We start from the raw sequence: 26,474 nt of genomic DNA on the forward strand, positions 1-26,474 counted from the left end.
TGGGCAAGCAGGGGCCTGAGAGGTGGTTATCAGCCTGATCGGGGGGTGGGGACAAGTCGGGAGCGTGGAGAGGGGGCCCCGGGGCCGGGGAGACAAGCAAGCAAAAGGCCACCAGCTTCTATGACAAACCGTTTAATGTTACGTCATGTGCAGCTTCTGAGTGAAAAAGGCCCGTTCAGAACTCAACGAGCCATACATTCTGGTGACGGAGCAGCGGCCCTTCTCCCCACCCGTGTGCCTCTGAGAGGTGAGTCACCGCAGGGAGCTGGCGCTGTGAGAACACGGTCCTCGGTGTGCTCCCCAGGAGCACAGGAGTGTCAGTGCCCGAGTGTCACGGGGTGGGGTGGGGCATTTACACGGGAGAGAACCACAGACACACGTGTGACAGGAAGACGCGAGGGGCACGGAGGGCCGGGGACGCCGCGGCGCCCACACGTGGAAGTACACAGCAGAAACGCGAGAGGGACGGGGGGGGGGGGGGGGGGGGAGCCGGCGGCGGGCGGGGGCACGCGGGACGAGCTCGGGGCTCCTTGAGCAGAACTGGCTGAGAACCCAGGAGTCCTCAGGTGCCTGCCGTTGAGAACCTGGGTGTGTAAACCTGTGCAAAGGAGTGAGAGCTCGGAAGCCCCGGGTGAGCGAGAGGCTGAGGACGCGGATGCGCGCGTGGGGCCCGCGAGTGGAATCGCAGGGACACTGGGGCGCTCAGGAGGCCCAGAGCAGCGAGTACGGGGGGGGGGGGGGGCGTGGGGGCTCCGCCTTGAGGGCTCCCACAGATCCACTCGGGTGAGAGCCCGCGTGCGAGGGTCCGAGGGTCTAGGAGGGCTCGGGATGGGCCGGGGCCCCAGCTCCACCGCGGACACCGGGGTCCCCGCCGCCGACGGCTTCTGAAGCGGCCCAGGAGGCAGCGGGCATCCGGAGGGGCCCCTCAGGCCTCGCTGCTCCCGCCGATGCTGCTGCCACTGCCCTGCTCCACCCACACGAGGCGGGCCTGCTCCTGCAGGATGCGGCCGCGCACGACCTTGGCTAGCTCCTCCGAGTGGCCCCACGCGTGGGCCGGCACCCGCACCCAGGAGCAGGGCAGCTCCCAGAGCGCCTGCTCCGAGCTGCGGCACTGCCGAAGCAGCTCCGAGTCCCGGGTGCCCGGCCGGCCCAGCAGACCCCTGCCGGCAGAGGGGACAGGCGGCGGTCAGAGGAGGGGACAGACACCGAGGCGGACGGAGGCGGAGAGACAGGGACCTCCTCGAGGAGGAGGAAACGCTGGCCTCACCCTCCCTCACCTGACGTCCCGGACGTTCTTCTCCGTCACCTCCACGTGGATGACAATGGGGTAGATCTCGTTCTGGACCAGCTCCCGCACGCCCCATGCGCCCAGCTCCAACAGGCAGTGCTTCTATTCAGCACACGGAGGCGACATTTCACTCAGCCCAGAGACGCTGACCTCCCTGCCCCCACTAGGCCCTCCAGGCACAGCCCCCTACAGGCTCCCGTGTCCCCCACCAGAAGGGCCCTGGCAACGAGGAAAGTACCCCAGGGGAAGGTGGGAGACCTGGGGACACAAGTCACGTGCCCGCTCTGGACCTCAGCCTCGCCATCGACGGGATGGAGCGGACCCCACCGGCGCTCCCATGTCTGACAGCCCCCAGCCGGCCCCCAAGGTAGCAGCGAGTCTGGGATGGGACGGACAGGTGAGGTGTACCAGCCCAACACCTCAAAGGGGACCCGCGTTCCACCGCCCCGGCCCCCCCATCCACAGGGGAGGAGACAGGCCCGTGGAAGGGACGGGACTCGCCCAGCGGCTCTGCGAGAGAGCAGCTCAGGCCCACACTCAGACCAGCTCTCTACCCCAGAGGGGCAGCTCCCCGCCGGCCCCAGCACCTACCTTCCCGACAGACTCCTGGATGGTGCGGATCCTGCTGCCCAGCCCAGGGGCGGCAGGCTGGGCCTTGGGGGCTCCCGGTGCTGAGGACGAGCACTGTTCCTCCCCAGAGAGGCTTTCTGCAGAGCGGCGAGAGGCAGGGGTGAAGGGCCCCGTGGGCCCGGCCGCCCGTAGGTGCCGCCCGGCCCTCCCCTCCCCGGGCACCCAGGCTCACCCGCCGGGCACACTTGGAAGTCCAGCCGGGAGCTGGGCAGGTCTAGCAGGTTGCGGATGAGCCGGGGCGCCAGGCACTCAGGCAAGAGCACCACAGGCCGCAGGGCGGACACCAGCAGCGGCCGCACCAGGCTGTAGGGTTTGAGGCTCCGCTCTGGCTCTACGGCAGGGCGGGGGGCAGAGGAGGTGAGGGTGCAGGCAGGGCCCCAGCTCCTCCGTCCTAGGGTGGCCAGCCCCTCGAGCCTCAAAACCCCATCCGCTCTTCTCAAGTCCCCCCTTTTTTCCCCCTAAGACCTGTTGCTGTTCCTTTGTGCGCGCGCACGCGCACACACACACACACACACACACACACACAGCAGCCCCCTGCAGGAGCCTTGGCCCCAATCCCCCGCCCGCCTCACCTTTGCCCAACTCCAGGTCCTTCTCTCAACAGCCAGACAGAGGCTTTAAACCTACAGTCAGATCCCGGAAGCCCCCTGCTTTCAACGTGCCAGTGACCTCCCGCGACCCTCAGGAAAGAGGGCGCATCCCCCACGTGGGTGACCCAGCCCTGCCAGAGCCTAGAGGGGCAGCGAGTCACGTGCCCCAGCACACGGACCGACTGCCTCCAACCACAGGGCCTCTGCGTGACTCGGGGAGGCCAGAGCCCCAGCCCGGCAGCTCTTGGCCCAGCTAGACCCCACGCTCCCCTCAGAGCCCAGGTTACACCTTCCCTGGTCCCCAGACGTGCAGGGCCTCTGGCGTGCGCTCCAAGGCACCCAGCTCTCCTCTATTACACGTGTCACGCTTCAAAATTATGTGTACGGGTACGATGATCTGACTGGCGGGCAGCTGCCTCCCCCTGACCCCCCCCCCGGGGCCATATGCTCCAAGGGGAGGTGCCACTGTGTCCCCTGGACCAAGCACACTCTGTGACAGAGCTGGCGTCTGGCTCGCACTTGCTGTACTCGGTGTTCTGCACGCGCGTCACACACAGCCATACCTCTGTGCCTTTGCACAGCTGCGCCTTGTGCCGGGAACGAACTCCTCTTCATCCCCGAAAACCCCACCTCAGGCAACTTCCCTTCCGGGAAGTCTTTCCTCACCACCGTCTTCTTGCCCCTCGGACCTGCGACTCCCTCCTCCGGGCTCCGCCAACCCCTTCTCCCCGTCTTACCCAAGGCCTCCCCCCTACTGCCTTCCAGACACCCGCTCGGGGATCTTGCTGGCACCGGCCGGCACACACACGTGAGAAACACCACTACAACTGCTCCGCCGGACAAGAACAGACCCGGGCCCGCGTGAGCCCCGGGTCCTACACCCCCACGGTCACACTCCCCCCAACTGGCTCCCTCAACCCCGGTGGCCCATCTCCCACCAGGGGGAGCCCGTGTCTCAGGCCCCGGACGCCCTGCTCCCCACCGGAAGCCCTTCAACGGGCTCTTGCAGGCAGAATGGACCGCCAGGGCCAAAGGACACCCAGATGTGCACCCTCCCAGACACCAGCACGGGACCTGCCTCTGCAGCTGTGTGCTCACCTGAGCAGGGTTCCATCAGCAGCTGCTCCGGACAATCTCCGGCAGAACCTCCCACGTGCTTGGGCTTCACCAGCCGGAGTTGGTCCAGGGCTCGCTTCTTCAGCTGGGGGGGAGAGGGGGGCACGGACAGAGGAGCACCTGAGGGCCCAGCCTGCATCCCACCCTCAGCGGGGAGGAGATGAATGGGACCCCCCCACCCCGGCAGAGGGGGCCCGGCTGCCCCCTGGGTCAGCCCGAGAGGCCCCCTCCCTGCCAGGCTTTCTCCCGCCCCCACCCGGCCCAGCACGGCCCCTCTCTCCCCAGGCAGCTGAGGGTAACCATCCTTATGGGCCCAGGGAAGCAAGCCTGTGGGAGCCAGTTAGAGCTAGAGGGGCCTTAGGTCTACAGATGGGGAACCTGAGGCCCAGAGACCAGGGCGACCTAATGTCGCCTGAGAGGTAACCTTTGGAACCTCTTCCAATGAATTAGCAACGTGACCCTGGGTACGAAAAAAAAACCAGCACCGACAAATGACAGCACCGATGACACCAGCGGCCAGCAGGGAACGTGACAGACACTGAGCCCCAGGTGTCACGAACTCACTGAAGCCTTCTACCCACGAGGCAGGCAACATAACTTCCCCAGTTTTACAGATGAGGAAACAGAGCCTCAAGGGAGGGTCAGGTGCTTGTCCAAGGCGGCGCGGCGGGCTGGCTGGCTTGTGGCAGAGCTGGGATTCCACCCCAGGCCGTCTGGCTCCAGAGCCCAAGTTCTCAGCCCCTCTGGCCTTCTGAGGGATTTGACTTCTCTGAGCCTCACTTGGCCCGTGTGTAGGGCGGCCGGGAGAGGCTCACCCGGCCCAGCCCCTACCCAGGGAGTGGAAAAGGGGGTGTGACTGCCATTCTGTCAAGTGCTGGCCGTGGCCAGGCCTGCTCCCGAGCTGCCTCGTTTAATCCTCTCAACTACCCTGGACGGTGAGCCCTGCCGTTGTCCTGTCTGCTGGGCACGTAAGGAGATGATCCACCGTGTCCGGGTGAAGGAGCGGGGTGGGAGCCTCCCTCCTCTCCTCCCCGAGGGCTGTCAGACAACGGAACCTGGCCTCTCCCCCTTTGGACCCCACCCTTGGCAGGCCCTCTCCCCGGACCCCTGCCAGCCCGCCCAGCATTGCTTACGTTACTTCGGGGCCCTCGGTGCCGGCTGGAGAGCAGCCCTTTCTCCTGAACTTCTAGGAGCTGCTGGGCTCTGCGGGGTAGGGATGGGGGTGGGGTGGGGTCACATGGTGCATTTGTAGGGAGAAAGGGAGCCCCTCACCTCCTCTCCTCCAGCCCCCTCATCCTGTCCCGGAGGATAGTGAGGGACTGCAGGGGGAGGGGAAAAGCCTCCTATCCTGGTCCTGGCTCCCTGCGGGACCCGCCCCCAGACTCCCGGTTCTGCGTCACCTCTGGTAATTGGGCACAGTGCCCCGGTCCAGGTCCCGCAGCGTAAGGGGGTCGACCCGTGTGCAGAACCACTCCTGCCGCCGCTTGTATGCCGGGTCCACCAGCCGCAGGATCTCCTGGGCTTTCACACACAGGGCATGAGGGTCTGCACGCTCGGGCAGGGTGAGGTTGGCTCGAATATAGAAGGGCTCAGTGCTCAGCCCCTTTGTCCAGGCATCTAGGGCCTCGTGGAAGGACTGACAGGCTGGACGTGGGCAGGGCGGGGGCAGGAGGGAGGGCAAGAGGAGGATTAAGTAAGTCAGGGATCGGCCTCGGGCTCCATCACGCCCCTTTCAAGGCCTGAGCTGCCAGAACTCTACCTCCCCCCTCTTAAAGTGAGAGTCTGAGGCCCAGAGAGGACAGGGACCTGCCCGAGGCTACCAAGCCCACTAGGAACAGAACCAGGCCTTGAACCCGGGTCTCTGGACTCCTGTCATGGTAAGCTCCTTACGGAGGAGACAAAGGACAGCCAGCAAGGGCGAACAGTGGGCGAGGGAAGGGCACTGCTGACAGCCAGGCCGCAGCCAGGCCTCGGCTGCCCCACCTGCACCACGGGCTGGACAAGCCCTCTTGTGGGCTCTCAGCTCTGACCTTCTGGGACCCGGGAGTCCCCAGTTCCTCGGCCCTCGGCCAGACTTACCCTTGAAGTCCATCAGGAAGGGGAGTGTGGACGCCTGGCTCCAGAGCAAGGTTCTCTGCTGGGCCTCACCTTCCAGGCCTGCCCCCTCCAGGCCAGCAGCCTCTGCCCTTGGCTGGGAAAGAAACCCAGGCAGGCAGGGAAGGAAGGAAGTGAGCTTCCCAGGCCACCGCAGCCCTGGGGCTGAAGGGAGACTGGGGTGGTGGTGACATATCCCGGTAATTCAGATACCCCACCTCACAGGGCACCTAGCCAATCAGATCCTTCCCCCATCAACAGGCGTCGTCCTCACCCAGGGTGTCTGCTCTTTTCCGTGCTTAAGGGTGGGGATGCGTCCAGCCCCTGCCCAGTCAGATTTAGTTTACTGCTGGCTGAGGCAGGCCAACCTGGGTGTCATCTCTGAGCCTGCCTCTGCTTTGGGTCAACCCCCAGAAACTCCGCCCGGTGACCTAGACCCACCAATCAGAGGGCGTCCAGCCCCAGCTAATGCACTGGCTGCACCCGCAACGCAGAGGGACGGGGGTCTCACCTCTCTCGGCTCCCCCCTGGCAGACCCTGGCCCAGAGAGCACCCTCCGCACCACGGCCCCAGACCAGCTGTCCCCAAGGAATGACAGGCCGTCTGGGCCCTTGTCCTGGGGCTCAGGCCCCCCCGGGGGGCTCCGGCAAGACACTCGGATGGCCAGAGACCTGGGAAGGGAGAAGGGAACCAGGAATTAGAGTTCGGTCAGTATTTCGACTCAGTGCGACATTCCCAGGAGAACCACAGCAATTCCCCAACATGACTCTCACCAACCCCCACCCCCCCAACTCACCCCAGGGCCATTGCACCCGCTGTGCCTGCTGCCCGGAATGCCCTTCCCCCTCTCTTCTGCCTGGCAGATTCTGCTCATCCTTCAAAGCTCAGTTCCAAAGCAAGCTCTCCCTCCCCGACCCCCGCACGAGGTTGAGGCGGAGCTTCCTGCAGGATCGCACCCTCTGCGCTTGCCCAGAAAGAACACCCTCAGGACCAGCCCACCATCGTGCTCAGCTCTGGGTCCCCAGCCCCAAACACAGCGTCCGGCACATGGCAGATGACAAATAAAAGCTCGTTATGCTCACAGTTTAGCGGGGGAGGTCACCGTTAGGACACAACACAGACCAGAGATGGCTACAGGCGGCCGTGGGAGCACCGAGGGGAGCGGCTTCCCAGAGGAAGAGGCAGCGGGGCTACCCGGCGGTGACGAATAGAGGCGCTTCAGGAATAGACAGAGAGGAAGGTGGTGCTCCAGGCTGAAGGGCTGGCAGGGGCAGAGGTGTGGAGGACAGAATACAGGATGTGCGGAAGGATTTAATAACAACAGTAATAACAGCGGCAGCAAATGCTTACCAAGTGCTCCCCGTGTGCCAGAAACCATGCTAAGCGCTTTGCCCTAATTAGCTAATTGAACATCATGGGAAACAGCTCCCAGAAAAGGCAAGCTGGAGCCAGCCTGCGGAGGGCACACAAGGAAGGCGTCTGGCCTTCCTCTTGTGGGCAGTGGAAACCACTGACAGTTAAGACAAAGAGTCACCCAGATCCCCATCGTGGCGGGGTTCTTCCTGTCCCTGGATGAGAACCTGTGAGGCCCTGCGGCCGGCGCAGACACAGCCGCCTGAAATTCCCTTCTGTGAGCCCCCCTGGCCGGAGGATTAGGGAAGAGGGGAGGCCAGAGTCCGCAGGCGAGAAGCCCGAGCGTCCCCCACCATCGCCCGCCTCCCCACCCACCCTGGCAACTGCTGCCCACGCAGCCACACTGCCCCCTGCTGTCCGCCCAGGGTGGGCAAGGCTATAAGGACTTCAACACCGTCTGCGCGCACGTGGAGGGGGGGAATCTTTGGCCCCAGGAGCCTTTCTCGGCTTCCACCCTCTCAGTCAAAACAAACAGCCACGTCCACGGGGCTGTGACGGGACACGGGTGCCAGCCTACCTTCGTAGGCTCCCCCGGCCCCGGGAATGTCCGGGCTGCGTTGATGGGCCAGGGCAGAGATGGGAGGCCCGAAGCTGGGCCTGGCCATGCTGCCCCCTGGCTGGAGAAACACAGTCCCACTCCAGACCCCAGCCTTAACTGTGCCCTAGATGTGGACGAGCGAGCTGGCCGCTTGATTCTGTCACCACATCCATAAAGCCAGGACAATGAGGACACTGTCTCCCACCGTGGGTGTGAGGGTCAGACCAACGTAAAGATGATGCAGGTGGAGGTGGAGACCAGAGGCCTCCAGGAAACCTCCAACTGCAGGCCTGGCCCCTAAGAGGGTTGTGAAATTCACAAGGTCACGGCCAGCGCAGTGTTTTATCGGAACAGAATAGAAAACGCACACCAGCCTCCCCTCAAGTAAACCCAACTCTCGTCTCGTGATCCTTTTGTTCCGGGCGCGTGTCCTGAGTTTCTGTCAGGTGGGGTACGGTCAGGGGACTCTGAGAAAAGTGGCACCTGCAGGGACTCCGGGGCCAGACGGCCTGGCTGCGTAGCCTGTGGTCCTCAAGAGCCCCATCGGCCTCCGCCTCCCTCATCGTACGTACGACTCAGGGAATTCAGCGTGGGACGCTCTTAGAACCGTGCCACGTCAACTAGGTGCCCAAGAGAGGTTACACAGCTACTGTTACCAGGGGTGACTCAGGAAAGTCACCTCTCCGTGGCCGGCAGTTCCCCCACCTGTTTCGAAGCCACAGACAAGCGAGCATCAAGGCTCCCCTAGGAGGCAGCCCAGCAGGCAGCCTGCACTCAGCCCTTCCTGGTACCAGCTGATCGGCCCCCTGCCCCCTGCCCTGGCACACCAGCCCCATCCCCAGCCCCGCCATTCACCCCAAGTTTTCAGGCTCTCCCTGCCAACCTAGCTCAGGCACCGCCTCCTTCAGGACACCCTTGCCCACCTTCCTGAGGAACCCAGTGGCTTCTCTGGGCCTCCAGAGTCCCCCTGGGGAAGGGGGGAGAGTCCGCCTGGCAGCTCCCAGGTCCAGTTGGGGCCAGGTCCAGTTGGGTCCCTCTCAGCACCAGGCCTCAGCAGACAAGTGGATGAGGAAAAAGAGAGGAACACAAGGCCGGGGCGAGGGGGGGGGGGCAGTCCAATCTCTGGACCCTGGGTCTCTAGCAACACAGTCTGAGTGACCGGGGGGCAGGCCCTGCCAGGGAGACTCACACTGACCCTCCCCTAGTGACCCTCACCCAGCACTCGCCCCTCAGCGCCCCACTTGCATTCTCTGGCCCTTCCTCACTATCTCTCCCCCCTGTCCGTCTGTCCGTCCAGCCCTCAGCCCGCCCCAGCAACCCCTGCCCTGCCCCAAGGCCCTAGGAGCCCAGAAGGGCAGGGGAGGCCAGACCGCTGCAAAGGCCCAGCGCACAGTGAGGTCGCACCACGAGCGGGAGCTGAAAGCAGCTTAGCCAGAAGGAAGGTCCATCGGAATCCCCAACTCCGCCGCCCAGTGGCCTTGGGACAAATTCCCGACTCTCCCTGGGCCTCCTTCTGGTCATCTGCATCGTGAGGCTAAAAACACCAGCCTTGCCGGGCTACTCGGGGAACCTAAGCAACAGCAGCGATAAAAACAGCAAAGGGCTAACACTACCGCTCACTCTGAGCCGGGCACTGTTCGAAACACCCTAAGGGGAACACCCGAAGCCCGTGACAACCCCATTTTACAGAGCAGGAAACCGAGGCCCTGGGGAATTTAGTGACCTGCCCCAAGCCCCTCTGTAGCAAGTGACAGGGCTCCAGGGTCTTGTTCTTTCCCACTGTGCTCTGTGCGGGGACACTGCCCCAGGACGCACGCAGGCACCACCCCACGCACCAGCCAGGCTCTCCCTACCCCCCCCCCCCGCATCTGTCCACATCTTGCTGTCTCAGTCCCCCGTCCCTGCCCCCGCCCCAGTGTGTGTCCTCCCTCCAGCTCCCTCCTCCCCAGGCACTGCAGAGGTGGCCCCATGATCCCATGGAGGGGGGGTAGCGACTGGGCCAGAACCTCCTGCTCCGGTGCCCCCTGGACAGCAGCCAGGACCCCTGCTGCAGGCTGAACCGAGCTGGAGGAAGGGCCGAGGCAGGCAGGAAGGGAGGTGCCTCCACCCCTTCCCCTAGAAGCACGTCCTGCACAGGGAGAAACAATGTCGTGCTGGCCCCGCTGCTGGAGGGCTAGAGTGGGGGCAGGGGCCTGGACCTGGGCCTGGTCAAGCTGCTTCAGGCCCCTGGTCCTGCTCTGCCCCTATTTCTTGTGTGACCTGCCCTCTGTATCCAGCAACCCCGCGTTGCCGCTGTCGACATTCAGTGCTCCCCAGGCCCCTTCCCCAAACGCAGACCTGCTGAGGTCACTGTGGGTCTTAGCCCCGGCACTCTCCAGCTGTGTGACCTCAGGCAAGTCGCTCAACCTCTCTGAGCCTCAGCTTTCTCCTCTATAAAACAGGGATATAATCATAACACCCACCTCCCAGGACGGAGAGAACGCTGTGAGGCAGCCAGCAGCCGGCCTCGCGTTTAGCCATAGCCACATCTTGCTATGTTTCCCAGCGGGCACAAGCCGAAGTCCACACTCTCCCGCCTGACTCACACGGCCAGCCTGACTCATGAAGCCCGCCCTGGCCCCCTCCCCCTCCGGCTCCAGTCACCGCCAAGCTCCGGGCCATCCCTGGACAGCCTCTGCCCTCTGCTCTTTCCCCACTCACCCAGCTGCCCTCCCTATCTGGAGTTCCAAGTGCACATTCTCAACTCATCTATCGCCCGCCCTCCTGGGACCCACCCGCGAGCCCGACAGGGGAGGTCACTCGTCAACCAACACTGACAGAACCGCAACGCATGCTGGGCCCGTCTGCTTCACGACTCCTGTCACGGGCTTGTGGCCAGCCCGGCGGCGGGGCTCCCACCCCACCCACGGCGCAAAGCCTTGCCGGGAGGCTCGGTCCTGCTGGGGGCTCAGTCCTGCTGGGGGCTCAGCACCGGAAGGATGGCAAGCAGAGGGGGGTACGAATAACGACTACCATTGACTGAGCACCTACTTAACAGCTGGCAAAGCGGGGTGCTTTACTGACACGAGTCCTGAACCCCCAAACACCCCCACGCAGAAGAGATCACTGACCACCTTCAGCAGATGAGGAAATACGGAGGCGCCGAGAAGGGAAGTGACCAGCCCGTCACCCAGACGATAAGCAGCAGTGACGGGATTTGAATGCCAGGTGTCTAAAAGCCCGAATATTCTACGGTTGCCTGAGGCTAAAGCTGAGCTACTGCTCCCTCCCACCCCCTCGCCCTGCTCCAGGGGTCTGACACCACCCCCACCCAGCCCCGCCTGGCCCATCTCTACCACCCCAGGCAGCCGCAGTACCTGTTGAGGAGATCCAGACCACAGCCTCTGGCCAGCAGGCCATCCGACTTCCCAAAAGGCCACACGCTATCAGAGGACGAGGACGAGGAGAGACCAGGAGACCAGGGCTTAAGCGTCACACTCCCTGGGTGGGGAGAAAGAAAGAGGTTCCGGGGCTCCAGACCAAGCAACCAGGGCAAGCCGGGGCCCGTGAGAAGGGGGCGAGGTGCTCGAGCCCAGGGCCTTCCCAGGACCTTGGCAGGTTTGACACCCCAGGAACACACTGCACCCACTGGGCTCGGGGCTGGGCCGGGGCCAAGGTGACCCTTCGGTTCCCTGGGAAGGGTTGGAGGGAGGGCCGGGACTGAGGAGCCGGTACAGTGAAGCCAGGCCCAGGAGAGAGGAGCAGGCCGGGGCAACGGGTGAGCGGCGTGGCCCAACTCCCCAGGGGCCTCCGGGGCATAGCCGCCCCCCCACCCGTCAGGGCACAGGGTGGGGGGCCTCAGGAAGGGGGGGTGCAGGCAAGGGCAGAGCAGGCAGCACAGACCTCAGGTGGGCTAAAAAGCTACCCCGGCAATGAGCCCTCCCCACGGAGTCCCTGAGGGCCGTTACCTGTGATGTCCGACATGCTGCTGAAGGACCTGGGGGGAGGAGGGCAGGGGAGGCAGGAGCTGAGGCACAGGGGGCATTCTGCCCCCGTCCCTCCTCCCCTGCCGCCTGGCCACCAAGAGGTCCTGCCGCCCCCAAGCACAGGTAGGCTACAGCCAAGGCAGGGGTCCCAGGCAATGGGCACTTGGGCCAACCAGCTCCCCTAAACTCACAGGGCGAGAAGCTAATGGTCCGACCTCTGCCCCACGCCCCTCCCCCTAGAATGCCCTGGCCTGTCCCTGAACGCCACCCCCTCCTGGAAGCCTCCCTGGACTTCTCACCCCTCATCTCACCCTTGCTTTCTGCCTCTGTCATTGGTGGCTCCCACGTCTGCTCCCACACCAGACTGTGACTTCATCACCCCCCCCCCCCCGCCCCCGACCTGGGTCATGGCCATGACTCTGCGGACCCAGGTCCCCGGAGCCCCGGCCATTTAAAGGCGGTAAGGGAGGTGCCCACCTAGCTCCGATGCTGGTGCTGGCGCTAGGGATTCTGGGATTTGGCTGCTTTCAGAAACGGCAACAGCATCTCCCTGTGCCTCTACTGCTGTCTCCCCATCCTGCTTACCTCTTAGGGGGTGCGGGGTCCTCCTCACGCTGCCGGCGGAGGATGGAACCAGCACTCGGGGGGAAGGGCAGGATGGAGAGCCGATTGATCTCCTTCTCGCTATCGGTGGCCTCCTCCTGCCAACGCCACAACAGAGCCTGGGTCACCTCCGATCCGCCTCCCCCACCTCAATGCACCTACTTTGTGCCCATTCCCCAGATGACAAGTAGGGCCCGGGGTGGAGGCGTGGGCTCTGCACGAGTACAGTGGGGATCCCGTGGCTCCTGGCACCCAGGCCTAGCGCGGAGCTGGCTCTGGGCGAGCTTAAGTAGGGGACTTGGCCTTCATGGGCCTCGGTGTCCTCACAGGAGAAATGGGACTGTCGGCGAACTGGAAAGCACCCACAGGTCGGTAATGACATTACACGAATGCTGTCAGCATCCGCACCCCACCCCCCGACACGCTCAGGGAGGGCAGGTGTCTTACCGAGGTGTGGGGCTCAGATCCCCCCATGACGGCTGCTTCCCCAGCTGCTTCCGGGCCTCCCAGCAGCGGGGGGAACTCGCTGAGGCTCCAGGTACTGCTCAGGTTGGAGCACAGGGAATGGGAAGAGGCACAAGCCTGGCAACAGAAGGGGGAGGGAGGAGGTGAGCGGTGCAGGGCAAGGGCCAGTACCGGGGACCCGGCAGAGAATGAGACGGCTGGATCGCTGCTCTCGCGGAGCTCACAGCCCAGCAGAGACCGACCATAAACACACAGGCAGATTAAGGAAATAACCCCAAACTGCCAAGAGACCAGGGAAGGAAGGTGCCTAGTGTGGGGAAGGCACTCCCAAGGGCCCTCCCAGCCTGGGGGCATCAGAGCGCTCTCCGGAGAAAGTGTGGTTTGAGCTGAGGACTCAACGATAAGTAGGTGTTAAGCAGATAAAGTTGGGGAGGATGGTCTAGGCAGCTGGAATGGTATGTGCAAAGGCCCTGAGGCAGGACTGTGACACAGTCCAGGAATTAAAAGACTGTGACCCAGAGAACAAGGCTAGAGGTAGGAAGGGGCCCAGCCTTCAGGCCTCCAGGGCCTGATAAGGGGTCTGGTCTTTACCTAAGAGCAAAAAAGCCACTGAGGATCTTAAAAAGTGACAAATGACAGATTCATGCTTCCTTTGTTCTATTCCTCCAGGCTCCATGCATCAAATGCTTGGCCAAGGGATCATCTTCAAGCAAACCCAAGAGAGGAAAAGGCAGAGCTCCTAACAGAGGTCCAAGGACTCCTATCTGGTTGACAAGGGGTGCCGGCTGGCTGTATGAACTTGGGCAAGCCCCTGACCCTCTCTGACTATACAGTGAGGGAATGGAACTAGCTGGTCTCTGAGCGGCCTTCAGGCCTCATGCAGCCGGGCTTCTCCAAGAATATCCAAAAGCAAACTTGAAACCATTCTTTTTTCTTTTCTTTTTTTTTTTTTTAACTTCAAACTATTCCTAGTGCCCCAGGAGCAACCCCAGAAACTCGGAGACCCTTTCCTGTCCCCTGACGCACCGACCCACACCCACCCCGGTTGAAAGTTCCACCAGGCCTGCATATTCTCCGTCCTGCCCCAGAGCTCCCGCCGAGACCAGCATGCTCTTGACCCAGGGCGAGGGCTCCAGCCAGGACCCACACATTGCCTCCTGGAACCTGCATCTTCCCAAGCCCAGCTGAGGGATCCCAGGGGGTCCCACCCCCCAGACTGAGGTCTCCCACCGGGTCCTGCTTGTTCCCAGCCCCGGCCAAGAGCTCCTGCCAGGATCCCAGCAATCCCACCGGCACTCTTGTGCTCCTGCCCCCTGCTCACCTTGAGGCAGGAGCCCCCCTGGGCCCGCTGCAGCTGCGCCTCCAGCAGGGCCTTGGCACCCTCCAGGCTGGTGAGCGCGGTCAGCAGCTCGTCGCGCTCGGCCTCCAGGCCCCGCACCTGCTTGCGGTACTGGTCCTTCTCGATGAGGCTCTGTGAGTACTGCAGCTGGATCCGGTCACGGCTCTGGATGGCCTGGGGAGAGCGGCCAGAGAGGGAGGGTGCAGGGGCCGCCCTGACCCAACCGTCCTGCCCTCTCGGACAGGGGCGGCACAAGACCAGCCGCTAACGTTTATCAAGCGCTTCCTGGGCGCCGGGCCCTGTGCTAAATGTCGGGCCGCCCACTCAATCTTCGCACCAGCTTTCCGCGGTGGAGATTCTCTTTGTCCTCATTTGACAGACAGCCCGGCCAGCGGGCACAGAGCTGGGATCCAGAGTCAGGTCCAGGCTCTTACTGTCTCCCAAGAGCAACGGAAGCCTCTTCTGGGAAACGTCCCGTGTGCCTCGGCCTTTACTCACGGCATCCCAGCTCCCGCGGGAACCAGGGTTCAAACCCAGCCCACTCCACCCAAAGCGCTTTTCCCCACCAGGAAGACCAGGGTCCCTGGGAGCTGGGCCATGGCCCGGACCTGCCACCCAATGTCTCAAAAGGAGCGGGAGCCAGAGATGGTGCAGATTCCTGGGTCCCCCCCCCCCTCCTCCGGACCACCTGGGTCACCTGCACCTTCCCCCGACCCAGCAGGGGGCCCCCGAGGCTCATTCTAACATGTAGACTTCCACTCCTCTAGTAGGATTCGAACTTGGTGCAAGGGCAGCACCTCCCGCCCTTCCCCCCGGCGCGGGGAGCCCCGTACAAGGAGGGCCGGTGACCTGGAGGAAATAGCTCACCCTGTGGCCTCAGGAGGTGAAGGCCATGGCACCCAGGGCGCGCGAGCCACAACTTCGGTGAATTTCCTTCACCGGCAAATATTTGCAAGCACCGCCCTGTGGAGGCCTTGCCCTCGACGTGAAGGGAACAAGGGCTCCGGAGGCGATGGGTGCCGGGACCCCCTCTCCTCGACCAGGAGCTGGGGTGAGGCAGGTGTGTTGGGGGGTGCGGGGTGGGGGGGGGGGAAGGTTGGCCTATCTGAGTGCTTCCGGTACCTCGGCCCACTCGCCGCGCCTAAACCAATCAGCGCTCGCTCGGGGCCGGGCGGAAGTCTCCGGCTACGGTTCTGGCCCCGCCCACTCCCCCTGTCTCCCCGCGGGGGAGAATCCGTGGCCGCCCTCACCTGGTCGCGCTCCTTCTCCACCTCCTCCAGCTGGGCCAGGACAGTGGCCATGCGGTGCTTGTACAGATCACAGTCCTTTTGCAGCGCGCGGTGCTTCAGCCTCAGGTCCTCCATCTCCTGCAAGTACTGCGGGGCCGGGAGGGGGCAGGGCGGGGCGTGCCCGGCTCAGACCACAGGCCTGGGCCCCCCCCACCCCCGGGCAAGCTCACCAGCAGGTGCCCGGCAGGTCCAGGGAGAGAGGCCTGAGCCACAATAACAAGCGCCCCACCCCCCTTGGCCGAGTGGCCTGGGCCACCGACCGACTTCACCGCCCCGGGCCTCAGTTGCCCAACCTGTAAAACGCGGGCGACCATAACAATGGTACCTTCCCAGCCAACCTCGGCCTCCCCATTTATCTTTTTTTTTTAACGTTTATTTATTTTTGAGATAGAGCGTGAGTCGGGGAGGAGCACAGAGAGAGAGAGAGAGAGAGAGAGAGAGAGAGAGAGAGAGAGAATCCGAAGCAGGCTCCAGGCTCTGAGCCATCAGCACAGAGCCTGACGCGGGGCTCGAACCCTCAAACTGTGAGATCGTGACCTGCGCCAAAGTCGGACGCTCAACCGACTGAGCCACCGAGGCGCCCCTCGGCCTCCCCATTTAAACTGCAATCTGCCCCCTCCCCCTGCTGTTCTCCTTCATGCACAGCACTTATCACCCTCCGCTACGTGAAGTAACGGACCCGGGATCGTGTGCGCAGAGTGCTGTTGGTCTCCCCTGCTAGGATTTAGCCTCCGCAGGAGCAGAAGCCTTTGTTCTGTTCGCTAATGACCTCAATATTTGAGAACAGACGAGTGCACCTTTCTTAGCCCGGTAGGCACCTGGCGCACAGTAGATGTCAGAGAAGGTGATGTGCCCACCCTCCCCCCTGCTCTCCCCAGGAGCCGGTCTGTGAGCAAGGAGGAAGCGGGAACCGGGCAGGGACCGGGCAGGGGTAGGGTAGGGCGTGAGGTAGACGCTACCTTGTCCCGCAGCTCCTCGGCCCACTGCAGCTCCCCCTGTACGGCGTGCAGCTTCTGACACAGCTCCTGCCTGCTGTCCTGTGCCTCCCGCCAGTCATGCTCCAGGATGTCTAGGAGGATGCGCTCCGAGCCCGGGGCCCCCAGCCTGCCGGCCTCCTGAGGGTCATAGTTCAGAAGCCGCCTCAAGCTCCGGCCCAGGGCCCACCTTGACTGTGGCAGGAGGGAGGGGGACACACAGCCCTCGCCCCCGCCCCCTCAGGCCCGCCTCACTAGCTCTGCCACCGTGGCCACGGGCCTTGACCTCTCTGGACCTCCCTTTCCCAGTCTGTGGAGGAGGTGTGGCCCACAGCCCCGCACCCTCAAGGGAACATCTGGGGTGGAAATGAAGTGAATGAGGACGTGCCTGCACAAGTTGGCCCGGATCTTATTCCTAAACAAGAACCAGGCCCGCTCGCTCTCGGTCCGGCCCCCAGGCCAGACCGCCCAGGGCAGCAGATGGGTGCCTTTTCCAAAGCCTAGCCCCACCCCTCTGACACTGGTTCCTCACGGGGGCTGAGCCTGGCCCAGGCAGGTGGCCCACGGGCCCGAGATCCAGCCCACAGAGCCACACCCCAGCTGGGCACCCCGACCCTGTGGGAGTCCTGGCTCTCATCCCCCACTTCCTGTGTGGAGCACCGGCCAGGCAATAGGCCCGCTGACTGGCCAGCGGCCACCCAAGCCAGCCCCAGGGCCATCCAGACCTCAGGGGTCTGAATCTTTCCAGGGTCACAGGCTCCTCTACAAATCTGAGGAAAGCTGGGGGCCTCTCCCCAGAAAAACGTTCACACGCAAAATCAGGTGCACCGTTTCGGGGAGTTCAGAGACCTCCTGGGGTCACCCACGGGCCCCAGACCAAACACCCGGGGAGGGCCCAGCGCTGAGAGCCCTCCGCTCAGAGCTGGAGACAAGAGGCTAGCCGGGGTTCCGCCTCTGGTTCTAGAATCCTCGTTCTCCAGGTCTCAGGAGGATGGGTGAGCGGCAGGCGGTCTGACCCCCACCCCTCTCCACTCCCCCTCGCCACCCCTCACACCTGCGGCAGACCCTCCTGGAGCTCCTGGAGCGACGCCGTCAGTCGCTGGTTCTCCGCGCGCAGCTCCGAGACCAGGTCCACGCCGTCTGGCTCCTTGTCCTTCTCCTTGTCCTCGGACCCGGGGAGCGGCCCCCTGGCCCTCCGCAATAGGGTGCACTCCTCCTCCAGCCGGCTCACCTTGAGCTTGAGCTGATCCACCTGGGGCCCAAGACATGGGTCAGCCCAAGGAGGGACAAGGCCCAGGGAGGGGCCACCGGCAAGGCCATGGGGAGAGGCTCTGCTCTCTTGACTCCTGGTGCCTCTGGGGTTCCCTAAGCAGCTGGGGCTGGGCTGGGCTGTCCCCGGGGAATCTGCTGCCAGGACTTCCGGGTGGGTGTCCTCCATCCGGCTCGTCTGCCCCACAGCTGGGACACAGAGCACAGGCAATTCAGCCTAGTGCCAACACGACGGAGGAGGAGGGCCACGCCAGCAATCGGGGGAGCCGGGGTCCAGGCCCGGCGCCGCCTCTATCCCAGCATGACCTGGGCAAGTCGTGGCCCCTCTCAGCGCCTCAATCTGCTCACCAGTAAGATGGGCCCCTTTGATCCCCCTGTTCCACATCCTACCTCCCAAAGTCACTGTAAAAATCCACAAAGACGGGGGGGGGGGCCGGGGGGGAGGGAGAGGCAGGCAGGGGGCGGGGAGGCACCTGGCTGGCTCAGTTTAAGTCATGATCTTGATTTCAGTTTAGGTCACGATCTCACGGTTCTTGAGTTTGAGCCCCGCATCGGACCCTGCTGACAGCGTGGAGCCTGCTCGGGATTCTCTCTCCCTCTCTCTGCCCCCGCCCCACTGGCACAGCCCCGCGTGTGTCTCTGTGTGTGTGTGGCACACGCACGCTCTTCGCTCTCTCTTTCTCTCCCTCTCAAAGTAAATTTAAAACATTCATGGGATGCCTGGGTGGCTCCGTAGGTTAAGCGCCCAACTTCGGCTCAGATCACGATCTCACCGTTGTGGGTTCGAGCCCTGCGTCAGGCTCTGTGCTGACAGCTCAGAACCTGGAGCCTGCTTCGGATTCTGTGTCTCCCTCTCTGCTCTGCCCATGCTCGTGCCCTGTCTGTCTCTCTCTCTCTCTCTCTCTTTTAAAAGTAAATACACATTTAAAAAAAGTTCAGGGACGCCTGGGTGGCGCAGTCGGTTAAGCGTCCGACTTCAGCCAGGTCACGATCTCGCGGTCCGTGAGTTCGAGCCCCACGTCAGGCTCTGTGCTGACAGCTCAGAACCTGGAGCCTGCTTCGGATTCTGTGTCTCCCTCTCTGCTCCGCCCATGCTCGTCCCCTGTCTCTCTCTCTCTCTCTCTCTCTCTTTTTTTTTTTTTTATTTTTTTTTGCAACGTTTATTTATTTTTGGGACAGAGAGAGACAGAGCATGAACGGGGGAGGGGCAGAGAGAGAGGGAGACACAGAATCGGAAACAGGATCCAGGCTCTGAGCCATCAGCCCAGAGCCTGACGCGGGGCTCAAACTCACAGACCGCGAGATCGTGACCTGGCTGAAGTCGGATGCTTAACCGACTGCGTCACCCAGGCGCCTCCCTCTCTCTCTCTTTTAAAAGTAAATACACATTTAAAAAAAGTTCAAAAAAAAAAACGTTAAAAAAAAAAGAATTCAACAAGACGGTAGGTGGGTAGAGGCCTTCAAACCACCAGAGGCTGCCTCCAGAGCTGCCAGGGGTGTGACAGTGGCTGTCTTCACAGCTTTAAGTAAAATCCTGGAGCCCCAACCTGCCACCAGTTTAGTGTGTGCAGCCAGAAGCCGGCCCGGGGTGGGCGGCGGACGGCCGTGTGGTGGCCTGGCAGAGAGGGCTGCATGGGCAGCCTGCTGGATTATCGGTGCACTTGGCCAGAGCCCCTTTCCACATGGGGTCTGAGGCGTCTAGACAGTGACAAGAGCAGCAGCAGGTGGCAAGCCGCAAAAGGAAGTCACCGTTGGGATAAGGGCACGATGACCTCTGGTCCCCTGCACAGGCGTGTCAACGTCTGGTGCCCCGGGAGTGCCCTGGCCTCGCTTGGAAAATGGCTTGCAGCCCCGCCCCCCCCCCAAGCGCCAGGCAATGCCACGCCCCCCCCCCCCCCGACAGACACACACACACACACACACCCCCCATGAGGGTCTGGATGCCGGGTCAAGCAGCTGTACTCCTCCTCCACAAAGGACTCAGAAAGAAATTCATGACTCTCACATTCCTTTCCCCTCACAAAACACGCTTTGTGAACCGCCAGAGAAAGACAGCTAGTTCCAAGGGCCAAGTGTGGTCACACCCTCTCCAGCGAACTGCGGCCACACACCACGGCCTCTGGCCTGACCCGCGGCCAGCAGGCGCCCCTGATGAGCTCAGAGGACGGGGCCCTGGGGAGCCTCCCCCCCCACCTCCCCGAGCACCAGGAAGCAGGGATACATACATTTAATCCCGGTGTACAAACTCACTTAGCGCAAAATTATAGTGTTCGGTCCTTAAGTTGATGTTGTTCAGAAATACCAGCTCATTAAATTTGCACCTTATAAAACACAGTATTAAATCCCGGCCGCCACACACCTGCCCCAGGAAGGGGGAGGGAGGGGGAGGCGACCCAAGCGGCCAAGACAGCACCTTCCGCTGTTCTGTTCGTTTCCACCTGCAACACCTCTGTTAATTCTGGGGCAGAAAAGCTCCAAAAAGTTCAGGCAAATGCACGGTAGCTATGTCCAAAGAAAATCTTATCTGTTCATCGGAATTCAGCCCTGACCCTCTGGCCCCTAAACTAGGGAGAAGCAGTCCCTATCTGGCAAGTGGCAGATTACCTGCCCCCTCCCCCGAGGGGGCCATGCTAACACGCACCTGCAGCCAACGTGCAGATACACGGGGGCACCTCTGAACCTCTTCTCCAACCCTCTACCGCACCCCAGGGGATCCCAGACAGCTGGGCACACACAGGACGTCCCCCCCCCCGCCCCAGTCACAGGCACACGTCTGCCACTTCAGGGGACCCAACCCAACGGTGACACAGGCCACGCCCCTCCTGACGCTGCTGGACTGGTGGCCGTCACACTTTCCTCTCTGAGAAGCAGAACTTTCTTCTAGGAAAACCTCACAGCAAACCCCACATCCATGTCAGAGGAAGCAGACGCAGTGAAGCGTGGGGGGAACCTAGGCCACCCTCTTCACTCCTCGGATGCTGGGAAATGCTCCAGCCAGCCTCTCCGTGCCTCAGTTTCCTCATCCAGAAACGGGGACAAGAGCGGCGTGCCCCCCCACCCTGTCCCAAGAGAGTTACTGAAAAAGTAACGGAGTTGGTACAGGGCCAACGCTGAGGACTGAGCCCGGAGACTGGAGATGCCGAACCACTCCTAGGGCATCCTCATCCGTGACCTCCCGCCAGGATAAGGCAACCGGGGACGCCTTGCAAGTGCCAGCCTTTCCTCAATCTGCCAACAGTCAGAGGCCTCAGCTGGCCCATCTCGTGCTAAACACCAAGCAGACCCTCAGACGACCGCCTCCCAGCCACCTCACCTCACACCCTCCCATCGGCCACCTGCACCCTTAAGCGGGCCTGGCTGCCTTTCAACCTGTGGCCTCGATGCCTCCGATCAGGATTCTCTTCCCCAAACGTCCACCCACGAGCATGCACGGCCACGGGCTCTGGTGCGATAAGGCACCGGCACCTCCCACCGGCCACCCTCCGTGCCCGGGTACCCGCCACCTGCAGCATCACGGCGACAGCTGAGGCTCACAGATCGGGGGGCTTCAAATCACACAGTCAGAACCCACCCTAGGGAACCTCGTACAGTACTGTTGGGAGAGAGCTAACCGTGTGCCGTTGGCACCTGTTAAATCCTCCACGAGCACGAACTCAGGAAGTCCTCTGGACAACTCCCTGAAGCAATAAAACGCCGGCTTTACCCCCTCCGCTAAGCCCCAGGAAGGAAGCAAGGAAGCGAGGCTTGGTTTCTCAGCCCCCTCACCCGCCGCTCAGGGGGGACTGGTGAGCTCTCACCTGGATGGGAGCAGGCAGCAAGCAGAGCATTAGGGGCCGGAGGCCAGCCCCGGTGCCAGGCAGACCCGTGCAAAGCCAGGCTGTGCCGCTTCCGGGCTTTGTGACCTTGAGCAAGGGCCTCCCCGCTCCAAGCCTCAGTGTGTACGTTTCAAAACGAAATCGCGCGCAGCGGGGTCACGTGCCGCAACGCGTGTAAACTGCGTGGCGCAGAGCAGCGCTTAATGCCATCAGCGGCTGATGACGACACGGGTTGGAACACCAACAGCACCAGGCACTCAATGCGTCTAGAACCCTGGGTCTTCAACTCACGGAACCGTCATTAACCAAGGCTTCTTCACCTCGGCACTTGCCGGTATCTGGGGCTAGATAATTCTCGGGTGTGGGGGCCGTCCTGGTTAGCAGCGTCCCGGGGCTCCACTAACACACTCCTAGTCGCGACTACCAAAAACGTTTCCAGACGCGGCCACACGTTCCCAGGGGAGGGCAGAATCACCCCTGGTTGACAGCCACCACCATGACCCAATGAAAGAAACGCTACCAACATCCCCATGACGCAGATGGGAAAACGGAGGCGCGGGACGGTGAAGGGACCGGCCCCGTTGTCCGACGGCTGGCACACGGTGGCTCGGGGACACACGCCGGGGGCCGCAGTGCCGTCATGGTTTTGCAAAGGTTGCCCCCTCCCCACTCCACCCTGCCCACCTCCCCAGGGCCTACCGCCAGCTGCAAGTCCCGGCTGCGCAGCACGGCTGAGTTCTTCTCCTCGCTGAGCTGTGCCAGGCGCATGGCGATCATGTAGTTCTCGTCCTTGAGCCGCAGCAGCTCCAGGCTGCCCGCCTCCCAGTCCTCCCGCAGCCGCTGGCAGCGCTCCTGTGCCTGCTGTTGCTCCCGCAGCCGCTGCTCCAGGGCGGCCCGCTCCTCCTCCAGCAGCCGACCGCGAGCTTGCAGCTGCTGTTCCCGCTGCAGCTGGCTCTTGCGAGCCTCCCGCAGCCGTCGCACCTCTGTCATCAGGAACTGGGTCAGGCCCTCGGGCCCCTCCTCATCTGCCAGGGACGGGGGAGAGAAAAGTCAGGGCCAGCAGATAAAAATCCAGCGGGACGGCAGCCTGCGCAGAAAAACCCAAACCACAAAAACACGAGGTGGAGACTCGGGCATGTAGTTTGATAATTTTGGAGTGGAGAAGGCCTTCCTAAAGAAGGCACAGAATCTAGAACCTAGAAGAGAGAAATTGGACGAGTCCATACAAAAGTCTGTTGAAGATCTGAACAGTGAAAGATGTAACAAAGAAGTTAAAAGACAGACAGCAGAACGGGAGAGAGTATAACCAATATAACAGAGAAGTGGGAGCCACGATATATAAAGAGCTCCTACAAATCAATAAGAGCTATAACAGAGAAAACGGACAAATCCATACAAAAAAAATGTTAAGCTCCTAACCATGACAAATATAACAAAAAAAAAGTTAAAACGTAAGAAGAGCAGGTGAAAATATAACCAACGCAGCAAAGGATTCAGAGCCACAATATATAAAGAGCTCCTACAAATCAATAAGAAAAGGCAAACAAATACATGAGGAACAACCATTAATAGGCAAGTTCCAAAACAAAATCGTTTCATAAACAAAGGAAAATATGCTCCAACTCACCAGCAATAATAATCATAATGGTGACAATAACAGCCACTAACGTTTAGCTTCATTCTTTGCGCTAAAGAAATTAATTTAGTTAACCGCATGACAACATTATGAGGTAGGTACTGCTATTACATCCACTTTAAAGACAAAAACACTGGGGCGCCTGGGTGGCTCAGTCAGTTAAGCATCCGACTTCGGCTCAGGTCATGATCTCACACTCCGTGAGTTTGAGCCCCGCGTCGGGCTCTGTGCTGACAGCTCGGAGCCTGGAGCCTGCTTCCGATTCTGTGTCTCCCTCTCTCTGACCCTCCCCTGTTCATGCTCTCTCTTTCTCTGTCTCAAAAATAAACAAACATTTAAAAAAATGATAAAATAAAATAAAGACAACACCACCAAAGCACAGAAAGGTCAAGTCATTTGCCCAAAGTGTACTAACTAGTAAGCTGTGAACTACATGTCTCAATGAAGTACAAGTTTAAAATAATAAGGTATTATTTTTGACAGATCAGAATTGGCCAAAGTGTTTTTAGATGATCCCCAGGATTCATGACGGTAGAGCGAAATGTGCACTTATACACTGGTGGCAGGATGAACATCGATTTCACACTTAAAATACATAGGAGTCTTTGAGAAATTTTCCTTCCCAGATCCTCTCCTCCTGAGACACCCGTTTGCACAAACGTGCACACAGAAAAGATGCTCCTGGGGGCGCCCGGGTGGCTCAGTCAGTCAAGCATCCAACTTCGGCTCAGGTCATAATCTGCTGGCTTCAGGAGCTCAAGTCCCGTGTCAGGCTCCGTGCACTGACCGCACAGAGCCTGCTTGGGATTCCCTCTCTCTCCCTCGCTCTCTGACCCTTCCCCACTCGCGCCCTGTCTCTCTCAAAAAAAACAAAAAGTAGAAGTATTCAGGCTTATGAATTCAGACTGAGTGGATTTGAATCCCAACTTGGGCAAACTGCTTCGGGTCGCCCCGTGACTCGGTTTCCCTCTCTGTTCAGCAGGAATAACGGGAGTGCCACCGCCTCCCGACAGGGATGGAGTAAGGAAACTCTGCACTGGTGTCCGAGGCACCAGCACCTGTTGTGGACCCACTCACCGAGGATCATGGAGCAGCGCTGGGCAGGTTCCTGGCCCGTGAGCAGCGTGAAGTGCTCGGGATAGTAGAACTCCAAGGCTTCCAGAAAGGCCTCATATCCCCTCTTGCCGCGGCAGCGCAAGATGTCCATCAGGCGCCCTGGGGAGTGGCAGGGGATACCCAGGGGTCAAGGTCAGGACCTTCCCCAGTGCCCAGCCACTTCCTCCCCCTCTCCCTCCCCAATGCCCCAGGGCCCACGTTCCCCAGACTTTTTATTTCCCCAGATTTTTGAGTCAGTGACACACACAGGGGCCTGTCTCGACACATCGGTGGGGAGAGCCTGTGTGCCACCGCCAGGAAAGCCAGGACCCTCCCGCCAGGGTACCTGTGCTGCAACAGCTTCCCAACCCCCAGCCTACCCCCACCCCGCCCCCCACCCCACCCCCACACACAGATACAGGGCCAGCGAACACGCCCTGCCTTTTCTTTTTTTTTTTTTTTTTAATTTTTTTTTCAACGTTTTTTATTCATTTTGGGGACAGAGAGAGACAGAGCATGAACGGGGGAGGGGCAGAGAGAGAGGGAGACACAGAATCGGAAACAGGCTCCAGGCTCCGAGCCGTCAGCCCAGAGCCCGACGCGGGGCTCGAATTCCCGGACCGCGAGATCGTGACCTGGCTGAAGTCCGACGCTTAGCCGACTGCGCCACCCAGGCGCCCCACTCCCTGCCTTTTCAATGGCACAGAGGAGTCCCCTCCGTCCCCAAACGCAAAGTAATACACTGTATTTCTCCCACCGGCCAGGGCCTGAAATGCCACCATTAGACCCTCATCCCTTTGCCAGCTCTGGTTCAAGGACACAACCCTGTGGGAGAGGGCGCCCTCACAAAGCTGTGACGGGTCTTGAGCACTTAGGGGGAAATAACTCTCCAAGGAATGCGTGGCACACGGCAGGAGAGGGCAGAGAGAACCCAAGAGATCAAAGGGCACAAGAAAGATGCCCTGTCCATCCGCTAGGTCCCAGATCTAGACTGCGGCTGGCAACCACAATCCAAGTTCCCTGCTCCAGAGCGGGCCCAGGAAGCGGGAGGCAACGGCAAGGCAGACAAAACCCAGATGCCCGTCTGGGCACCAAAGATCCGCTGGGTCGTGATGGTGGTTCAGGCGGAGGCGGGATGGGGGGGCACCAGAACCCCTGGCCTCCGGCTCCAAGGCTCCGTGCGCCGCGCTCGGAGGACAGTCAGCCCCGGGGGGAAAGGCCCGACCCCACGCGCCCCCCGCGGCTCACCGGTGCGGTTGACGCGGCACGGGAAGCGGTACGTGCTCAGCACCTCCTCCTCGTCCTGCTCGTCGATGACCCGGCACTGGCGCAGATACGGCGTCAGCTTGGCCGGGTTGAGGGCGCGGGTCAGCCGGTGCCGGACGCCCTCGATCCGCTCCCACAGAGCGTCCTCCTCCGCCTCGGACCCCGAGCCGGCCCCGGCCTCGTCCTCCGCCTCGCCAGCCTCGGCCCCGCCCGGCATGGCCGCGTCCTCGGGGTCTGCGGGCCGGAGGCGCGAGGGGGCCGATCAGCAGGGTCGCCCACGGGCCGGGGTGCGCCGGCCGATCCCCGCCTCGGGCGCGTCGCCCGCGGGACCGGCCGCCCGCCCCGCCCGCCCCGCGCCCCCGGGACTCACCCCGCACGCCGCCGCCGCCTCGGGCTCCCGGCTCCGCGCTCGGGCGGCGGCTCCGCCGGCGCAGGGGGGCGGCGTCCGCGGCGCCCCGGGCCCCGCCCCCGTCCCCGCGGCCGCCGGGGCTGCCCGGGCCCCCCCACATCGCCGCCCCGGCCCGGGCCCGAGCGTCCGGCCCGCCAGCCACCCGCACGTCCGCCCGCACGCCCTGCCTCCCGGCCCTCCGGCCGCGCGCCTCCCCCCCGCTTCCTGTTTCCCGCCGGCGCTCCCGGCCCCGGCTCGGCGGGGTCCGGGCGGCCCGCCCACACCTGCCCGGCCTCCGGGCGGGGCGGGGGCGGGCGTCGCACGCTCACCGCCCCCCCCCCGCCCACGTCGCGACACACCTTCCCCGCCGCGCGCCGCATCGGCCGCCCCTGGCTCGCAGCCCGCACCGCGGCCACGCGGGCCCGCGTCCCGCCCGCACACGGCGGATACTCTCCCGGGGCTCCCACGGCGCCACGGTCCCACCCAGCCTCCACCGCGCACCCGCGCACCCAGTCCCAATCCCTGTGTGCTCGGCGGCGATGGCCGTGAAGCGTGGGGCGAGGGCTCGCGGGCCGACAGAACCCCGCCCCCCAGCCCCAGAGCCCTCCCGGGGCTAGAGTGGGGCCACCACCGAGGCCCTCGGTGCGGGAGCACCGCCTGGGAGCACTCCCTCCTGGTTCCCACCAGGGTCCCTCTCTGAC

The 26,474-nt window shown here is 62.5% G+C and overlaps 1 protein-coding gene across 2 annotated transcripts; it reads right to left on the reverse strand.

Moving 5' to 3' along the window:
* Positions 1-116: 116 nt before the first annotated feature.
* CARD10 (caspase recruitment domain family member 10) lies at positions 117-25,810 on the reverse strand. Of its 2 annotated transcripts, XM_043562507.1 has the most exons (21): positions 25,756-25,810; positions 25,368-25,619; positions 24,102-24,239; positions 22,088-22,413; positions 17,359-17,556; positions 16,290-16,445; positions 15,292-15,417; positions 14,024-14,215; positions 12,685-12,819; positions 12,220-12,335; positions 11,617-11,645; positions 11,026-11,149; positions 6,230-6,389; positions 5,704-5,815; positions 5,025-5,268; positions 4,758-4,827; positions 3,607-3,709; positions 2,091-2,249; positions 1,880-1,995; positions 1,278-1,390; positions 117-1,160 (listed from the first exon to the last, which is right to left on the reverse strand). In XM_043562507.1, the coding sequence occupies exons 2-21, from the start codon at positions 25,600-25,602 to the stop codon at positions 926-928; spliced, it is 3,087 nt and encodes a 1,028-aa protein (XP_043418442.1). In that variant the 5' UTR covers positions 25,603-25,619; positions 25,756-25,810; the 3' UTR covers positions 117-925. The 2 variants fall into 2 exon arrangements, with proteins under 2 accessions (XP_043418442.1, XP_043418441.1); XM_043562506.1 differs by lacking the exons at positions 117-1,160; positions 25,756-25,810 and adding an exon at positions 1,527-1,667 and having other exon boundaries at positions 1,282-1,390; positions 25,368-25,658.
* Between the last annotated feature and the right edge of the window lie 664 nt (positions 25,811-26,474).

This window comes from Prionailurus bengalensis, chromosome B4, assembly GCF_016509475.1.
Source record: "Prionailurus bengalensis isolate Pbe53 chromosome B4, Fcat_Pben_1.1_paternal_pri, whole genome shotgun sequence".
Taxonomy (NCBI): domain Eukaryota; kingdom Metazoa; phylum Chordata; class Mammalia; order Carnivora; family Felidae; genus Prionailurus; species Prionailurus bengalensis.